The 19,257-nt window shown below is 42.7% G+C and overlaps 3 protein-coding genes across 3 annotated transcripts; all 3 read right to left on the reverse strand.

Moving 5' to 3' along the window:
• Positions 1 to 638: 638 nt before the first annotated feature.
• Positions 639 to 3,512, reverse strand: cox7a2a (cytochrome c oxidase subunit 7A2a). Its single transcript, XM_030116684.1, has 4 exons — positions 3,402 to 3,512; positions 2,057 to 2,146; positions 1,263 to 1,347; positions 639 to 1,090 (listed from the first exon to the last, which is right to left on the reverse strand). The coding sequence occupies exons 1-4, from the start codon at positions 3,417 to 3,419 to the stop codon at positions 1,032 to 1,034; spliced, it is 252 nt and encodes an 83-aa protein (XP_029972544.1). The 5' UTR covers positions 3,420 to 3,512; the 3' UTR covers positions 639 to 1,031.
• Positions 3,513 to 5,076: 1,564 nt separating this feature from the next.
• On the reverse strand, positions 5,077 to 9,802 carry tmem30aa (transmembrane protein 30Aa). Its single transcript, XM_030117178.1, has 7 exons — positions 9,335 to 9,802; positions 8,014 to 8,133; positions 7,239 to 7,346; positions 7,063 to 7,150; positions 6,610 to 6,753; positions 6,302 to 6,511; positions 5,077 to 6,174 (listed from the first exon to the last, which is right to left on the reverse strand). Exons 1-7 carry the CDS (start codon positions 9,581 to 9,583, stop codon positions 5,981 to 5,983), a joined length of 1,113 nt encoding a protein of 370 aa, XP_029973038.1. The 5' UTR covers positions 9,584 to 9,802; the 3' UTR covers positions 5,077 to 5,980.
• A 1,310-nt stretch (positions 9,803 to 11,112) lies between these two features.
• On the reverse strand, positions 11,113 to 15,612 carry LOC115407310 (filamin-A-interacting protein 1-like). The gene is made up of 3 exons (XM_030117696.1): positions 15,572 to 15,612; positions 12,079 to 14,887; positions 11,113 to 11,609 (listed from the first exon to the last, which is right to left on the reverse strand). The coding sequence occupies exons 1-3, from the start codon at positions 15,598 to 15,600 to the stop codon at positions 11,403 to 11,405; spliced, it is 3,045 nt and encodes a 1,014-aa protein (XP_029973556.1). The 5' UTR covers positions 15,601 to 15,612; the 3' UTR covers positions 11,113 to 11,402.
• Positions 15,613 to 19,257: the final 3,645 nt, after the last annotated feature.

Consider the following 19,257-nt stretch of genomic DNA (forward strand, 5'->3'; position numbering starts at 1 on the left):
CCTCCCTGTTTCACAACTCAGCTATTTCTCATAATGCTCTCAAGATGCTGCGAGAGAAATTAGTAAGTTTCCTCTTATTATAAATGCAATGTGCTGCTTAATGGGAAAAGTTTGGTCCGAGCCCTCACTCGCTGACTGACAGGTTTATTGCGCCATCTAGTGGCACCAATTAGGAACTACAATGATTATTAAATTAAAAACAAACCCATACAGAACATTTGATATTTAAAAATAAATTTGAATAGATTTGTTTTTTGATTAACTGCTACTCTTTGGAAGTAAAATATCACAATCTGTTAAATTAAGGAGTGAAGTTATTTTATCAGCAACATCAAGAGCTGGCCTGGGCAACAAATTCATTATTTTAGTCCCAAAAAAAAAAAGAAAATAAGGAAGATTTAGGACGCTAGTTTAAGGTTAAATCAAAGCTATGCCTGTTCATATATTTAATATAGAATTCATAGACTACATAAAATATCATTATTGATAAATGCCACAACACAAAGCTGTTTCACGCTGTGTGGGCCGCAACATTTAAATTGTGACGTCCAATGATTTTTCTTACACATGCAAATTGAAACATTTGGAGCGTTTTTTTTTTTTTTTTGTTATATTTTTCATCATTTCAGCTTGTAATGAAAAACACAGCACGTCAGGACATTTGCCTTTTTTGTGTTTAATCTGGAGATCATAATAACCTCAACTAAATATGTCTAAAGAGTGTAGAAATTAATGCACTTTGCGATGGGATTCAACATTTTTGAAATGCACCTGTACTTCACAATTCAAAATACATAATTCCCTCAACATTGTCACAGACACGCATTGAATCTAGAGCCTTGTTACAAGTAGAACATATTTAATCTTTTCAATAGAATTTGCAGTCCATGATTTATACCATCAATAAGTGCTGATTTCAAACATGAAACCTCCTAATATTGACACTGTAGTCTGCACAACAGAGAGGTGACGCTCCACACGCGGCGTCGGCATCTTTATCCGGCGATAACGTCCAGCACGGCCGTCCTGGGTCACTGCGGCTTCTTGGGCATGGCGGCGCTGAACAGCTCGTACACCACGTATCCGCTGCCTGAGGAGAGATTAAACGAGAGCCTGAGACACCAGACAACCGACGCCTCATGAGCCATCATGGTAATGACTGTCATTTTACTGGGAAAGGCATTCTGTGCGATAACAGCGTGGTCGAGGCTATAGCTAAAACAACATGTGAAATGAGTGTGACTCATTAAATGTGGACTTACCGAACACGGTGAGAACCATGGTGGCTCTGTAGAGCAGAGCGTCCTTCGACCCGCCCTTTAGATGGATGGGCATCCCGTTATCCTCCTGTTGAAGACACAAACCACAACATCTTACTGTTTGAAGGAGAACTCAGGTCAACAAGAGATTTGTTATTCCTAAACAGTGTTTTTTTCCCTCATAACAGCTGTGACTGCGTTGTTTTCTAATCTCTGATTAATCATAGCAATAACAGTCATAGTATGAATTACACTAAGCAATGAAGCAGAGCTCACTATGGGATGGAAAGGCAGTGTGGGAGCTAAAGTCATTTCTCTACTGCTATGCAGGGTCAGCAGAGCCCGCCACTCTGGGAGGAGACAAGCATCTGCCACGGAGTTTTAATCAGCAGCCTGGAAGCAGAATTAGACTCCAGCCAGCTACAGGCAAAGGTCATTTAGAAACTACAGGGGGGTAAACTCACTGGTACTTATCTGTCAGGCTACAAAGAAGATAAAAATAGATTCTGTCTCCAGAACCTAGGAATAAAATAGAAACTTTAACATTATCATTATCAGAATAGACACACCTCATTTAAAAACACATGTTGAATTCACAAAGGGGAAACTAATAAGTTATCACACCAACATTTTTTGATAGATTATCTGTCATTTATACAAGAATACAAATCAAACAAGTTACAAACCAAATCTCATCAACAACCAGATTTTTTTCTGTTTTCACATTAACTGTTCTGTCTATGACTTGTCTATTTGCAAAGTTTGTTCTGTGGGACAGAAGGAGCCGGGCGCTGTACCTGGAACAGTTTTTGCTTTTGCTTTACAGTATTATCAAGCTGCCTGCGGACGCTGCTGCTGATGGTCCGCCTGGACAGCTGCTGGAGACTCTGCATGCAAAAAACATAGAAACAGTTAATTCTAAGCATGATTATTAGAAAAGAAATCTAAGAGAATGGAATGAAATACAAAGTACAGTGTATAAATTAAGATATGCTGACCTCTGCTGGTCACTGCTGTGTGCAGCAGTGAGTCAAATCAGAGGTCAATTCAAGAGCTGTCACCTCTGGTATGTGGAAGTTTGCTGACAAAAACGTCCAGGAAATCGATATTTCCTGGTTAAATATTATACTTTAAGTCACAGTGAACAATCTGTGGTTTGACAAACAATAGATAAAAATGGAAATGTATGTAGATAATTATGGATTCGCAGTGCTGTCTGAAGTCATGTAACACTGACCTCATCTGACTAAAATGTATCCTTGAGAAGAGCTGTTGGAGTTCAGCTATGAACTTGATGGAACAAGGTTTAAGGCCCCCCAATATGTGGGACATGTTTAGATGTTCAAAGAGCAGGATATGGTTACTGTGGGTAATGTGAATGCGAAACGAGAAGAAACGTGTGTGTGTGTGTGTGTGTGTGTGTGTGTGTGTGTGTGTGTGTGTGTGTGTGTGTGTGTGTGTGTGAAGACAGGTGTCACTGTCTTTAATACTATTGTTATAATACTATATTATACTAGTATTCATTATTTTTAAGCAATGTTAAGATGATGACAGCAGGGGGCAAGGTAGTTACTAAAACAGAATGTCGCATGTTCCGTGTAACGGATTAATTGGTTTCCCTGTTGACTTGTGACCGACTTCCTCAAGCATCTTTTGACACCGTTAGTAACGACAGATGTTAAAATAAGACCCAAAAAGAAACGAAACCTAATTGTAAATGCGGCTAAAAGCAGCTCACCGAGACATCTGTGGGTTTTATTGGGTTTTTAATATCCGCTTTTACGAGCAGCAACAACGAGTCGTCAAAGAAAGTCGGTCACCAGTCGACACGGATACCACTTAATCTGAAACACCCGTTTTATTGCACTACTTGTTGCTTTCGCTAACAGAGCAGAAATTACCGGTCATTTACTGATACAAACACACAACAAATATATCATACAGCGACAAACGTTTAATGTATTCCCTAAATAAATCAATATGTTTTACAAAGTTATGTTCCCTAGAGGTTATACAAAGGTTAGCTGTACCGTTATTCTGCAAAGGGAGCGGAGTGTCGGTACAAATCAACAGAAACATGATCAATTCAACAACAACATCATGAAACTGTTTCATGTTAAAATATAAGAATGTTTGTCTCACCTTAAGCTGCCGGTACATGTCGGTAAACTTTGTTGTGCTGAGGTAAAAAGTTACAGTCACACCACAAGGACGGGCACTGGCTTACTGGCGTCCCACAATCCACTGCGGCACTGCTGCGTCACGTGATTTTGTTTGTTTTGTTTTTTTAATTTCAGATCGACACAATGAAAATTAATTATTCTGATTTATTTTAGAATATTAATAAAGATTTTCCCTTTTAGCTAAATTGGATGCTTCAGTGTTTTTCAGTCTGCTTTAACAGACGTATTTACTTTATTGTAAGGTCTCAGTAAAAAAAATAATAATAATTTTGATTGCAGCTCATTCAGAGTCCTCACCAACACAAAGAGGATATCTGGCTGCCTGTTTGTAAGGGATCCACTTCAAAATCTGACTTCTTGTTTATAAAGCTTCAAATGTTCTCCAAAATAAAAACATCTCAGATTTATTTCTAGAATATGAAACATCCAGACCCCTGAAATCCTCAGGAAAATGTTTATTCAGTGTTTGCAAAGTCAGATGAAACCAAGTGAAGCTTTTGGTTCTTACGCTCCTCACCTGTGGAACAAAGTTTGTGTAAACCCGAGGACTGCTGACACACTCATTTCAGGCCTGAAAAGATTGATATTGTCTCAGGCTTTCCATTAATAGGAATTTAGTACCTTTATCTTAATAAAATATTGCATGATGTTCTTCATAACCTTAATAGCTTTGTTTTAATTTTGTTTGGGATTAGTTAAATATTTCTCTTCTCTTGTAATTCATAATCACCTTGTTTTAATGTGTTTCCTTAATTTCTTTGGAAAACACAGTAAATTACCTCACCTTTGAATTGTGCAATGCAAAAAATTCTACCTTCTCTATAGTGTCAATTATAAGAACAGTCATCTCAAGGTGCCTTTGTGCAGATAACAACACCTTAAACACTTGTTAGGTCCACCATTTTAATGGTAGGAGTCTTATTTCATTTACTATACTGTGTCAGTTTTGCTGTGCAGTCTTCCTATCTGCTCCCTTGGGATAAATGAAGTACTTCTGATTCTGATTCAGGCATACTTACTGGTCTGCATTTATGCAGTCTCATATGAAATTAACTGTGCTGCTCCGCTGTGTTCTGATGTCTCTTCATAGAAAATTACATTTAGTTCTGCAGCAGTTTGACCAGCAGGCGTTTTTATGTTGCATCGGACCAATCGGACCACGCTTATCTTCCCGTTCAGCCAATATTTGACCACGAGCAATAACTGCATTCTCAATGTGACATGACCAAGTGATGGAGCCACCAGTCTTCAGCTTTTATACTTGTTCATATTTTCAAATTAAAAAAAAATAATAATAAATAAGTAGTAGTTCTTGAACGTATGACATTGCACATTTCGGATTAGTTTCCTCATCCTGCAGATGTGTCTTGACTGTCCTTTGTTGCTTTGGAAGCTGGTTGTAGAACTTAAAGATGGATAATGTTAAATTTAAGTTTCAAACCTGTGGGTGGTTCAGTTTATTCTCACTCCAGCTTAGAGCATCGACTTGCTGAAATAGGCTAATGCTGCTACAGCAAAGATATTTAAAAGAAGGGCAAAAAAAAAAAAAAGAATCACAATTTAAGAAGAGAAAATCTGATTTAAAAAAAATCATAACGTATGAGAAAATTAAACACATAAAAGCAAATCACAAATTACACCAACGCAAGTTCTTTAATTGGACCCTACAAAACTTAAAAACCCCAGATCTTCCAACTGAAACAAATGTCCTATTCATAAACCAGGAGTGCAGCATGGTAACAGAAAGAGAAGATGAACAAAGGAGCAAAACGAACTCTGACACTTTCGAAGTGCAAATCATTTGGTCAACTCTGAGAAATGCATGGAATTTAAGACCAAATTAAAAATCTTCAGGAATTTGCCTGAATCAACCGCAGTCTCCATCATATAGAAGTGAAGCGGAACACGCCATCCCGAAAAACCTTCATCTTGTAATCAAAGTGTCCAGCATGAAAAACCAGTCACAGCAGAGGGTAGAGCATCATGTTTTTGGTATTTACTACAGCTCTCTGAGGATGTTCGTCCTGTTAAACAAATGTCTGACAGAAGTAACTGCACACAAACAGGCATTTTCTTAATCTATTTTAAGGTAACAGAGGTATGTCAGTGGAATAGTACTGTATATACTCATATTCATCAGCAGGACATGTAACGGTGTATAGTATTGACAAAACTTGCATTGAAACTACAGACATCCTTCAATAATGAAGCCATTCACAAAGCACTGCTAAAATAAAACACAGGTAATCTGACAATGTACAGATAAATAAATGAAATTAAAAAAAAAAAAGGAAGAAAAGCATAGGTGGAGTTGACATGACGGTCTCAGCAGCCAGCGCGCAGCTACATGCACAGAAACGCAGAGAAATGCCTTCGATGCCCAACGCAAGAACACATTCATGAGACATGTACAACAACGGCGGCCCTTAAATAATCAATCGACGGACACCGACAGTGCTTCTCAAGCTAAAATCCGATGAGCAGTCCAGACGGGACCCGGCGGGGGTCACCCAGGCATGCAGGGGGCGGAGAGGCGGATTAGTTGGGGATATCTGCGCTGTTGTTGCGGGTGTCGTATTTGTGGTGGATGATGAGCAGGACCACGCCCAGGAAGAAGCAGATGGAGCCCACGGTGATGTAGGCTATTCCCAGGAAGGGGTTCTTCCCTCCCATCCAGGAGATGGTGCTCAGGATCATTCGCTTGCGGCCGTCGAAGCTGAGCACGGGGTAATCTGATGACGGGTGGTTAAAGGAAATGGAGCAGAGCTTCGACAGACAAGATTCCACGCATTTACAATCAATATACAGCAGAGTGCCGTGTTTTAAGGATGATGCAGCAGGAACGAGCCAAAAGGATACTGTAGGTGATGTCCAGGACGTACTTCCCACTGGGGAGGGTGGGTGTGGTGCTGGACTTCTTCTGGATGATGCGGTACAGCTTCCTGAAGGTGGGCAGGGCCGCCGTGCGCATCCACACGATGAAGTCCTCGTTGATGAAGCCGTTGTTTTCCGGGTCCGACGGGTCCAGCTCGTACACGGGCTTCCTCCAGTTCACAGGCTTACTGGTCCCTGAAAAGAAACCGATCCAGATTCATTAAGATAACAGATAAAAAAAAAAACAAATATCAAAAGATTTTTTTTTTCTCCCAGTCATTTTAAAGCGTTACCTTGAAAAGCTACAGTGAGGTTTGCGTTTCCGCCTGGATTCCTGAACTTCACGTGCTTGTCTGTCCACCACGCGATGCCCTTCTTCACCAGAGGGATTGCATTTCTACTCCCATTGATATCAATATGATACAAATCCAGAGTGTCTGAGATGGAGAAAGGTTCGAGTCAGAGCACAAGCAGAAGGGATCGTCACAGTGTGGGGTAGGAAAACACTTGGGGGCGCCAAAGAGCTACGGATAAGACAGTTCAGGAGGTCAGGAGTCTGCCTTTTCCCAGTAAAATATTATATTGTGATGTTTTTATAAGAAATCCAGATTAAAAATAAAGTACAAAACACTCATTGTGACAGTATTGGAGAATAACTACATTTATAGAATAAGTTTTCTGATAATAAACCTCCTCACAAGAACAGCCAACAGGAAAAATGTGAGCTTCTCTGAGCCGTAACTCACCGTTGAAAAGGCTGTTAGCTATGGCTCCACACGGAGCGATAGGCAGTCCTTCACTCGTGCGATACGGCTCACATTCCTTGCTGGGGCTCTGTGGAAAGCAAAGCGAGCTGTCAGCTGATGAAACAGTCGGTTATTCAAAGAGGAAAAGCAGAGAAGGTCAATTCCAAGGCGGGTACCGTCAAAGCGGAGCTGTCCCCGTTCAGCTGGCTGTCGTCTCTGGACTTCACGTAGCGCCGGTGGTTCTGGTAGAAGTTGGACAGGCCGTAGTACATGAAGACGTTGCTCTGTGGAGAAGACACCACTGTTAGGCATGTAGAAATGCTACAAGACTCTTCCATTTCCAACCATGTTTCATGGATCTCTGTTCAATGAAAGTTTGCAATCTGTCATATCAGAAAGCATGAAAAAAGACACTAATGATGAGCACTTGTTGCACAGAGGTATCATTTTTAGGGAGATGCAGCAGTGATACACACAATAAAAAGAATTATTCCTCTGCACGAGTGTGTTTAATCTCAGTAATGCAGTGATGCACTTTGGGAAGTTGGATTCATTGTAAATAACCTATATTTACATAAATTCTATTATTTGTTTTGCAAGAAATGAACACAGGATATCTTTAAAAGGAGTTTTCCCTTCATGAGATCACTCTGTTTTAACCTGACTGCAGTCTGGAGAAAGTGAAATCTATCTCATCCAGAAACTGTAGGGATAAAAATATAAGCAGCATTAAACCTTTTATAAACAATCAATTGAATTCTCGAGAGAGCTCATCGACCAAACCTTGAGTGTTCCTTTCTTTAGACTCAAAATAGAAAACTGCATCAGAAGGGCAGTTTTTTTTCCCCTCCTTTTCTCTTGCACGGGCAGCACTCTGGGCGTCGGTGGCGGAGGCATGTATTATTCATGGGTTTCGGCATTACTGGAAGCCCGAGCGGGTCCAGGTCTCACCTCGAACGGCTGCTCCAGCGTGAAGTCCACCGAGCACACGCACGGCGTGGTGCTGTTCCAGCTGAAGTTCTTGGCGCAGCTGTAGCACGGACTGTTCATGTCCACGCCGGTGTAGTCGATCTGAAATCAAAGAGCGAGTCACTTCAAAAGAGCAGAACTGAAAACAGGAAGTGCAGCTCAGTCAGAAGAATACACGCTGTCTGACAGTTGGTGGCATTTCAGCTATTTGCTTGTCATAAAAATACAACAGTGCAGGTAAATTCTACACTGTCTTCCCTTTATGAAACAGTACCAAGAGGAAGATCTTTTTTTAACCACAGCTTTGGGCTCAAATTCCATTGTTTTACTAACTTTTGGGACCATTTTCAGCTGTTTGAAATATCAACTATGATCAAATGTTTCTGAAACAACACTCAATTCATAACATTTACATCCAACACTGTCACACAGATGCATATAAAGCATTGTTTTTAATAAGACAGGTTACTTAAACCTCACAACCGCTGGTGTAATATAATACTAACAGAGCAGTTATAGTTATTTTAGGGGCCACATATAAAACAGATAGATAGATAACAGGGATCTTAAGAGAAGTACAATCTGATGGCAATCAAAACATACATTTCCAATTTTCCAGCACATTTTACACAATTAATGTGAAATTTCTTTTCGAAATGTTGAATCAGAGAATTTCTTTACCGCAGTATTCATATTCAGACTAACATTTCTAAAATCCTGCTACAAGGATTTCCTCACTTTTCAACATTTATATTGAAATGTTGAAAAAGGTAGCTCAATTTTCCTGAAGTATTGATGCAATCAGCTGTTTACTTCTGAGTCACAGCTAATCTATCTTATTTTGAATACCTTCAGGCAGCAGTATTTGCGTTTCTAAACAAAACAAAAAAAAAAAACAGGAGCTACAGTTGACAAATGAGGAAGTGAGGAAGTGGTTCAGAATAATGCAAGCATTGCTTTTTTTAGTGGACTCTGAACAATGCAATACCATCATTTGACTAGATTGGACCCTGCTGAGCCTGTTTCGATCGAGTGGGCCCGATACAGGCATTAATACATGATCAAACGTAGTCCAGCAAAACTGTAGATCACTTTGAGACTCTTTTTAAAGGACTGTACTGACATAATCACTATGAGAAGAAGAGCAGTGTGTGGTTTAACGATATCAACAGGTTTTCAGTGAGCAGGTCGTGGTGCTGGTAGAGGAAAAGCCTGGATTGTCCCTTTACAGATAACCGAGTGGAAGCTCCTGGACTGTCCTAGCACAGCGGGCTGTAAACAACCCGGACCACCTGGATCGTACCTCGAACTCCTTGATGTTGTTGGATGTCACGTACAGGCCGATGCCGATGGGGATGAAGATGAGCCCGATAACGAAGAAGGCAGGCAGCACGGTGCCCGCTGTCAGGATGGGCTGCCAGGCCGGCAGCCTCTGCTGCTTGAACGCCGTGTTGTCCGGCTTCTTGCTCTTCGCCACCCCCGCTCCGCCGTGGCTCGCGGAGCCGGAGTGGTGCCCGTCCTCTTCCTTAGCGTTGTAGCTGGACGCCATCATGGCTGCGATCCGCCGCGACCAAAATAATCCACTTTAGCCGACAGACAACGGCCTGCCGTGAATCCTGCACGCGAAGGAAGGGACGCGGCGTCCGGACAAAGCGCGAGGTCCTCCTCAGACTCAACCCTGTCCTCGATCTAATCGAAAAATCGACTCATTTTAGTATTGATTTGAGGTCTTGTTAATCTCTTCGAAGAGGAAGAAGCCGGAAGTCGCTGAACCAATCAGAGGGTGGAACGCGGGGTACGTCATGACTGGCTGTGGAGACGCCCTCTTAGTCACGTGTTCAGCTGAGCGGGGACATCTGCGGCATGTAAACATCTGGGACTTTGACATCTGTATAGCAGTATTAAAGGGTTGCACTTGTTAGTTTCTTTTAAAATATATTTAACTCTCAACATTTTTTCATGTATTTTCTATGCAAATTATAACAAATGTCTCTCTTAAGGTGTTCAGGAACTTTTACAGCAGCACCCATCAGGACTTCTTGGCCTTTTTTCTTCCTTGTGTGTTTTTAATCTTTATTTTTCCTGTGCAGGGTTGCAGGACATTGGACTCTATCCCAGCTTACTCGCGGGCCAGGGCAGGATACACCCTGTACAGGTCACTAGTCCATCAGATTACAACATACACTCACATTCACACTCTTACCTAGGGGCAATTTAGAGCCACCAGTGAAACCTGCATGCATATTTGGGATCACGGGAGGAAATTCTCCACAGAAAGGTCTGGCATTTGAACCCTGACCTCCTCACTGTGAGGCAAGAGGTGCCTCTATTATGCAAAGTCTTGGAACAAATGTGTTGTTATTTGCATGACATAACACAAGGCAGAGAGTAAAGATATGGACATTGCATATATTTTTATGTTTGCAACAAATCATGCTTCCAATCTGAGTTCAGAATAGGAACTTTTATTTAGTTTGTGCCATGACTGGCACTGAGACCGGACTATGAGCCGACCTCTTGCATAGGCCTTGAATTCTCTTGATGGAAATGGTCAGTCACAATGTTTGACTGCTTAAATGTTCAGTCAAAAATATCAGTCACAAAATTATACACATATGGCTCAGACAATATGAATATGCCATTGAATTTCCTGTTGTGGCTGTTTTATGCTTCAATGATTCATCATTTTCTCCATTAACAATACATTCTTGTAATGTACCAATTTATTGATGTCAAGCGAAATATCTTGAATTTTTTTTAAGAATGTTTCTAAAATTGCTATGCCAATAAACTGATAGGCTTGAATCAGTAGTAATGCTAGTACTACACTTAGTGAAAATATTGAGGCAGCACTACACCACTGCATCACAATGCTGCCCTGTCCATGTCAATAGAAATATAAAACTTACTTTAACCACATAACAGTCTGTCTTGTTGCAGTTTTTTCTTTGCCAGTTTCTTTCTTTGCCACATAAAGAGACATTTCACACTTTCTTATGACTTTATATTTATTTCAAAACATTTTCAGTAGAAATCCAAAGGAAAGAAAATAACCATAATTTACACACATTGAAGTCCTTATAAAACATGTCAAACACTTTATATATGAAACATCCACTCAAAGCAAGAGCCTGTTAGTAGCAACAAAGTCTGATATTTCTAACCCAAATGCCCATGGAAATACACACAGTCAAAACAATGTATATGTTTCAACACATTTATATGAGGCATACATGTAAAAAAAAAAGAAAACAAAATACATAAAATATTGGCTTTTTTAACTGCTAAAAATAAAGAAATGCCATTGTGCTTTATAATGTATTCCTTTAGCACCATATTGATATGTCAAAGTCTTGGTACAATTATTTCGGTCAGACTTTTCCTCCGTTTTGAAGGGCACTGCTATTCACATTGGACTTTTTAACTTCTATCCTCATCGACTGACTCTCTGCACGTGACTCCAGCTTCACTCCGCTCGATATCCCCAGGGATCCCAGCACAGTCTTTCCTGTCTTCAGGCTCTTGGACATCGGGATGCGGGTCAGCCCTGTGCGAGGTGCCTGGGCATCATGCCCGGTCTGTTTGACAATAGGAATAGAGAGAGTACAGTTTCTCAGGCAGGAGAATTAATAAATCATGTCAAAGTGGCCAAAACTCATTACAGGAATGAAGTAATTCAGAGTTTCCAAACAATATGGCTGATCGCATGTGCTACAGTGACTGTGTGAATGAAAGTGTAAATATTTATTCAGTCCTTGGGTGAGCTTTTATCCAGGCCTTGTTTCTGCTGCGAGGCTGTTTTGTGTCAGACAGAGGGCACTCAACCATGCGTGGCTGTTTGTGAATGTAAACACTCTCTAACTACTATAAATTACGGCATGGCTGTAGCAGGATGGCAAACTGCCACATCATTACCTCTGCTGCTCGGAGGGCCACGTCTGTCACGCCACCCATTTAAACAAAGGGCATGTTATGAGACTCAAACTGAAAGTTTTCAGCTTTCTCACAAAAAAATATCAAAGAAGAATACATTCACATGAAACCTACCGGGGTCTGTGTGGGTCTGGAAGAGGTGGAGGTGACGGGGGAAATGGTTATACTGCTCATCACTTTGCTCTGTGTGCTCCTGGTAGCGGTGGTGGTGATCTGGCGGGGGGAACGCAAAACCGTCCCTGTGGATAAAGTCATTTCCTTGCTCTCCGTCACAGCGGCCACTGGGCGCACCACCATCTTTGGGTTGTTGCTGTTGCCGAGATGAATGTGGATCTTGTTGTCGTCGGTGGTGGTGATGATGCTGGTGTTGCTGGGACCCTTTCTTACAGGCATTGGGACCATCTGCTTCTCAGGTGTGACCTTGAACACAGCGCGGCCCATGGTCATCTCCTGGGGCTCTGGGGAGGCGGACGCTTCAGGCACAACAGCGGTGCTCACTGTCATGATGGAGACCGGGGACAAGGGCCTTCCTGAGGTAGTAGAGGAGGCTCTGCCACTCTCGGGGGACTTGGCTCGAGATATGGCTGTGATGGTGACTGGAGACTTGGCTCTTTCAGGGCCCTGCGGGGCTGTGGGGGCTTTTCTGCGATGGGTCGGAGCAGAGTAGGTAGGAATGATTGTTATTCTGGATTTTGGTTGCGATGGGTTGGGGCTGAGGGGAGCTGAGCTCGAGAAAACATCTTCAGTCGTCGGACTGCTGATTTCCAGAGTGGCCATGTTGCTTTGGTGGTTTGGTGTTACTCTGATGTGTAAAGGCTGGCCTTGCTTTGGGGACATGGTCAGTTCAGTGGGTAAATGATTCCCATTGATTTGCAGACTCTTTTCCAGATGGGTCTCCTGGTTGGAGCTGTCCTTTTTCCTCATCCAGGGAATCCAGGATTTCTTGATGCCCAAGTCACTGCTGGATGAAGCACAGCGCTCAACAGCGCTGTGCTTTTCTGCGGGCTTCTTCAGACATCTCTGTCTGAGATTATTCATGATATGATTCTCTTCTTGGACAGACTTTCTGATGAACCCAGCAGGGGTATCTTCCTCCGATGGCCCATTGGAGGACGCCTCCGTTTGTACTCCAGTGGATGTGACGGCAACATCCACTATCCTCCTGCCATTTAAGCTTGGCCGTAGCGCTCTACTGTGCCGTTTGGCTACTTCCAGCTCTTTGGTGAGATGGAAAACTTCAGTGCCCATATTCTTGGCTTTCTCCTCCTCTTCCAAAAACCTCTGCTGCAGGAGAGAGTAGTCTACTTGGAGCTGCGAAAGTTGATCTTCCTTGTGCATCAGTTCATGGATCTTCTCCTTGAGGGCTATCACATCAGCTTGTAGTTCCCTGGTTTTGGCCTCCTCCTTCTTGCAGCGTTGTCGGAGGTCTTCCTCCTGGCTTTCTTCCTCTCCCTTCTCAATTGCTTTGTTCCGCGCTATCTGATTCCTCATTTCCTCTACCTGCTGGGAAAGAATGTTGGCTTTGTCCTGCTCAGTCATAAACCTCTTCTCCAACATATCGTACTGATCCTCTGTCTTGATCAGATCCCCCTCCAGCACCTCCAGTTGTCTGAGGCGGTTTTTCAGGCGCTCAATTTCGAACGTTAGCTCCTTGACCTTGTTGTCCTCCTTTTTCATGTGGTCAGACATTTTGGTCAGTTCACATTTGACTGAATTCTTCACAGACAGCTTTTCTGCTTGCTCCAGCCCTTCTAACCTCTTTTTCATTTGCGTGACCTTGGAGTTAAGATCGTTAGTTTTATCAATTTCATAAGACAGCTTTGAGCTTAGTTCCCCTTTTTCAAGGGTTAAAGTCTCGACTTTGGTTTCCATCTCCGATTTCAATTTCAGAAGCTTTTTGCTTTCTTCTATCAGTTTCTCAGTCACCTCCATAACTTTAGCCTGCTCAGTTTTGACCATCTTGCTCAAATCATCTTTTTTCTTCTCGTCAGACTTCATAGTTTCAATCAGAGTTTTTCGCTCATCCATCAAAGCAACCGTCAGAGATTTGAGCTTACTCAGGTCATCCTTAAGACTCAACTCTGATTTTTCCAACTTGATTTCAGAAGACTCGAGCTCTTTCATGCGAATCTTGAGAGCTACAACTTCATCTGAAAGCTCCTTGGTCAGGCCCTTCTCTCGTTCCAGAGCAGTCTGTAACTGGGCAGACTCAGCCTTGCTAGTGCTGAATGCATCCTCTAGTTTTTCTAACTCCATCATTCTGTTTTGGAGTTTCTCCACTTCCAGCCTGAGGTCTTTGCTTTTTCCGTCTTCCTCTTGTAGCCTCTTCCTCAGCTCTTTACACTGATTTTCTGTCTTGGTAATTTCCTCATCTTTTCCTTCCATCTCCAGCACGCGCTTCCGCAAGTTCTCTAATTCAGCAATCAAGTTGGAGTTTCCACACTCTCCCTTGCTGATCTTCTCCCTCAGCTCCTGCAGCTCCTCCTCAGATTTCCTCAAGGTTTTGTTGCCTTCTTCTAGCTCTTCCAGCTTGTGCGTCAGCCCCAGGAGTTTGGCATTAAGTTGACGGCTTTGGAGCTCCTGACTGGCCAGCTTGGCACTCATCTCCTCGTGCTGCTGAGTGAGCTTGCCAGATTTCTCTTTCAGCTCAGCCTCTAGATTCTGCACCCTGTGGCCGTCTTCCTGCGCGCGCTCCTTTGCCTCGCTCAGTGCCTGGTCCCGCTGCTGTAGCTGCTGACTCAGCTCCTGAGCCCGTTGGCTCTGTTGGTCCATTTGCTCCAGGTGCTGTTGGCGCTCGTTGACCAACATCAAGGCAAAGGACTTGAGTTTGACCAGCTCCTCTCGCACCTTGGCCAGGCGTTTGGAGTGCTCGTTTTCTTTCTTTATCTGGTAGGCTTTCTCGTTTTCAAGCAGCCTCTTCAATCTAAAAATGTTGAAGGAACAAAAAAAAAGACAGAGCATTATTCCAGTGTTTAATTAGCCTTTTAACTGTTGATAGAAGCAATTCTGCCATTAAAAAAAATATGATAAATGCAGCATTGTGGATAAGCAATAGTGACAATCAAGAGTCTGAAAGAATGTTTAATGCTGTAATAGCAAACTGAAAATATTAACAATTACAAGTTGTAGTTTCATCAACAGATCACAGAATAAATCACAGGTTTAGAAAGGCTAACAAACATGGCAATATTTTCCGATACAAAAACTAATAATAGAGATTGCACTACACTGAACTGAAGCAACAGAAATAAGGAATAAGTAAAATTCAACAAATATTAGTAGTTGAACAACTAAAGCTGGGATGGAGAGCCAGCTACACACTATTCAAGACAGAGACCCCTCACGAAGTGGCTGTGTTTAATCTCTGCTTCCTTCTATGCTTCTCATGCCCGTTTCTCCTCTTCAGCTCCAACAAAATGCATGCAGGGCAGAATGCATGCAGTCTTTCTCCTTGTACACACCCAGCGACATTCAAAACCATGTTCAACCTGAACAACTTTGCAATGCAAAATAAACCAAATTCGAACAGGCACCACCGCAGCAGGGAATATGGTGCAGAACAAGTCCAGCCGCAACATCTCAGAAACACACTCCTGCTGTAACTTACCCACTACAGATGCTCAACAAGCAGAACATTAGCCTTCTTTGCCATTATGCATAATCCACTGAGAATATGTAAGAAGCAGCGGGGACCTCGCTTCCCACAGATCCTCCGCCGTCACATTCCAAGCATGCAATGAGGACAATGGAAGGTGAATAAATACAGTTGAGTGGAGCGGTGCCGAGCCTCCAGTGAGTAATGTCACCTCATCCATAAAAGGAAGGGATGTGTGTGAGCGCATGTGTGCTGCTCTGGTTTGGACACGCTGAAGGGGGTGGGACCCCTGCCACAGAAGGAGTGTTTAGCAAAACTCTCTTTTCTTGATGCCTGGAAACTTCTGATAAGCTTCATTTAAGGTTTAGTCGTTATATTCTTGACAGTGACATCTCAAAGAATGAATACCGTTCTGTGAAAAACATTCAGGTTCAGAGAAAGCCTAGAACAAATTAAATTACATCTACATTTTTATTTGAAGCGTACAGGATATTGTCTCTGCAGACTGGAAACCCTAATCTCCCTGGTACGGGAGACAGGAGCCTGCTGGAGTTCCACTTGAAGATGAAGTGGGTTTGAATGGGCTTCCCTGGAAAGTCTAAATGATGAGGAAGCCATATGTGGATGAGTTGTGTGCCTCCCTTGAGGTGAACCAGGACTGGGAGGATGGAGCCGTGACAATATGTTTATGAAGCGGTACATCCTGACTGTTGTTTGGTCTTAGCTAATTGACACGAGTTGATTTTCACTCTTGGGATAAACTGCGGCACTAATTCCTCTCAACAGCTGCAGTTAATGCCAAGTGGCATTGGTAAACCTGGCCACCGTACAACAGATACATCTAGATCTGAAAGCACAGCTCATAAAATCCATATTCACACAGTCAGATGTCATTGACGCCTTGGAAATTGGCGCTCTAAAATTACATGAATGCAAAGGTCAGACTGAGGATGCCAGCAGTAGTTGGCACTGATAGTGAAGTCATGTAAGAACTACTCTAGTATTTGAAGTCGTGCATTTCACATGCACCTCAGTTTTATTCACATGGCATTTTATGAAATCCTGTGTTCTCTGGGAGATTTGCTCAGAGGCACTGCGGCCCCTCTGAGTCAGGAGGTTGAGGACTAGAAGCGTTGCCAAGAAGCTGCTTCGTGAAGTAATGGTCGCTCTTGACAGAGAAAAAACATTAGGCTGGAGAGCCGCAGTGGTAATGTTCAGCAGAATGAAAACTGACGTGGCGTTAAAAGAAAGAAATCAGAACCGAAGTGGATATCGGAGGCTCGCGTGTGAATGCGCATGTGGAAAAACTGGGACTACGTGAGACCTGCGTTTACATTTAGAGCGATTTGAAACTCATCGAAGCGCCCTTGAGGAGTGGAAGCTGTTATTTCCGCCGGCGTGCATGCATTCCTCCACGCCACTTAAAAATGTTAACTTCTTGACATATAAATTGCTTGTTGTCTAAGTGGGTGTTAATAGCTGATGGCTACCAGTCAGAAACAGAAATAGCTGCTTCTGTGCCCATCGCCTGCATTCCTGCAGATATTTGGTATAAGACCTCTGACTTTTCTCTCCTCACTCCCGCCGAGATGGCTGGAGGAGATCGCGCTGGTGCAGACGGGACGATGACATGCCTCCATCTCACCTGGGAGAGTGAATGTCAAACAAAGCGCTGCCAGACATGGAAGATACTGTAGATGGTGATTTATGCTTGTTTTTGTGGATGTGTTGGCACTTATGTTGCCGTGCGAGGCTCTGAGTGTGTTTTTCTGCAGCATGTTAACCCTTTGAGCTTGAGGCTTGTTCTGAAGTTTCCACTTGAGGCTGCAGACAGGACAGAGTTGGTTGAACAATTCTGAAGTGAGGCATGACCGTGTATGTATTCTGTTCACGTCATTCCTGTTTCTGCGTCCCTCCGTGTGTTCGGGTCCTTTCACAGCATTAAGAAAAGAATCTGGGCTCTGCAGGTGTTGACAGAAAAACACTGAGCTCATCCTCTTCAATCTGCTTCAGAGGTTAGAGAGGCCGACCTGTGGCCGAGCCAGAGAACCTGCTGGAAACCACCTGGCATTGAAAAAGAGGTCAGCTCTTCCACGCATGCAAACCCGGGATCAAGTAGTAGTAAAGTAATCGGTTCAGTTTATGCTCGGAGCTGAACTTTGGGTCTGCTGTTTCATGTCATTAAGGATTTTTACTGCAACACTTTCCAGCACCGGCAGCCCGCTCACACAAAGGGCCGGGTCAGCCAGTCCAGACTGGATCAGATGCAGCAGGCTGACATTTATGGTTCTCGTGCTGAAGTGGTGCATTGGCAAAATAGATTTATAAATAAATGGATGAATGAATTTGAATGGTTTGCTGTGTGTGTGTGAGTGTGTGTATTATAAGCTGTGTGTACACTATTTGCTTTGCACTGCACCTGCACACGCAAATTACAAACATGCAAATCTGAGAACACACACACACAAATCAAACTGCTACAAGGCTTAAGTGTGAAAGTCATGAGTTTAACTCTCAAAGTTCACAGGTGGCACGAGACAGCTTATTTCCACTTATAAATTTCAGTATGTGGTTGGAAGTTCCCTTTAAAAGATTTTGTTGTGAGCAGTTATTGTGATCCACAGGCAGTAAGGAGCAGAACGGGTTGTTCTATAAACTTTAGATAAACTTTAACCTGCTGCACTCCTGGTTGTCTGGTCTGTCTGTCTAGTTACCGCCTGAATCACCCTTCGTCACATTTTAATTACATTCATTTAATAAAACAGATATCATATCCATGCTACTTATCAAGACTTTTTTATCAATAAAGTTTGCCCTATTTCAAGAATATGCCTAATTGATTTGGTAGAATCGGCATCATTTCAGCTGATTTAATGCCGACTCGCGTCTCTTCTTGGTGAATCCAGCCTGAGGAGTAGCTGCAGGCTGCAGTCTGTTGTTGGAACCCCAGCCGCCGCTGCAGTGACGGCAGAGCAGCTGACACGTCTGTGATTTATTTTCTCCAGTCGGTCTCCTGTGTCCTGCAGTAAAGGCTCGAGGAAGAGAAGTGGAGAGCGCCGCCGCCGGGGCGCGGCTACAAATGAACTGTTTGACAGTTCATGAAATGTAGCATATAAGTGATCTCTGGTCTGTTCAACAGATGACTGACTGCCTGCTGCAGGAGGAATAGTGTTTGTAATATCAGCTTTTCCATTCATCCAGAAACGAGGGGGAGAAAAAAAATTCTAGGAATAAAGCTGAACCCAGTAACATAAATTGGTTTATTCTAAACCCAAATTCGCTTGTTTGTGATTCTGATGTGTAATCTATCTCCTGACACAACTTCAGCCTCCCTCGGTCAACTGGAATCTGGTTAAATAGTAACTAATGAGGCTGTCAGTGAGTTTACAGAGCGGGACGAAGTGAAGCAGCAGACGCAGTGATCTCACTCACATTTCACTGTTTTAACTGTGTTAATGATTTTATGAGAGAAATCATTTACTAACGGGTTCAAATAACATGTTCAGTTTATTCACAACACTAATGTTAGTCACCATTTGTAGGTTAGGGCATTGTCTGAAGAGAAAATTGACTTATACTGTAATAATTATTGCTGACAAAATCTGCCTTTCTCTTAGTGGCTGCATGAAGCTGCAACAAAGTTTAAATCTTCTAATTCCACTTTTTCGTCGAGGGCCTCTTTCATCATACAGACTCTG

Source organism: Salarias fasciatus, chromosome 19, assembly GCF_902148845.1.
Source record: "Salarias fasciatus chromosome 19, fSalaFa1.1, whole genome shotgun sequence".
Taxonomy (NCBI): Eukaryota; Metazoa; Chordata; class Actinopteri; order Blenniiformes; family Blenniidae; genus Salarias; species Salarias fasciatus.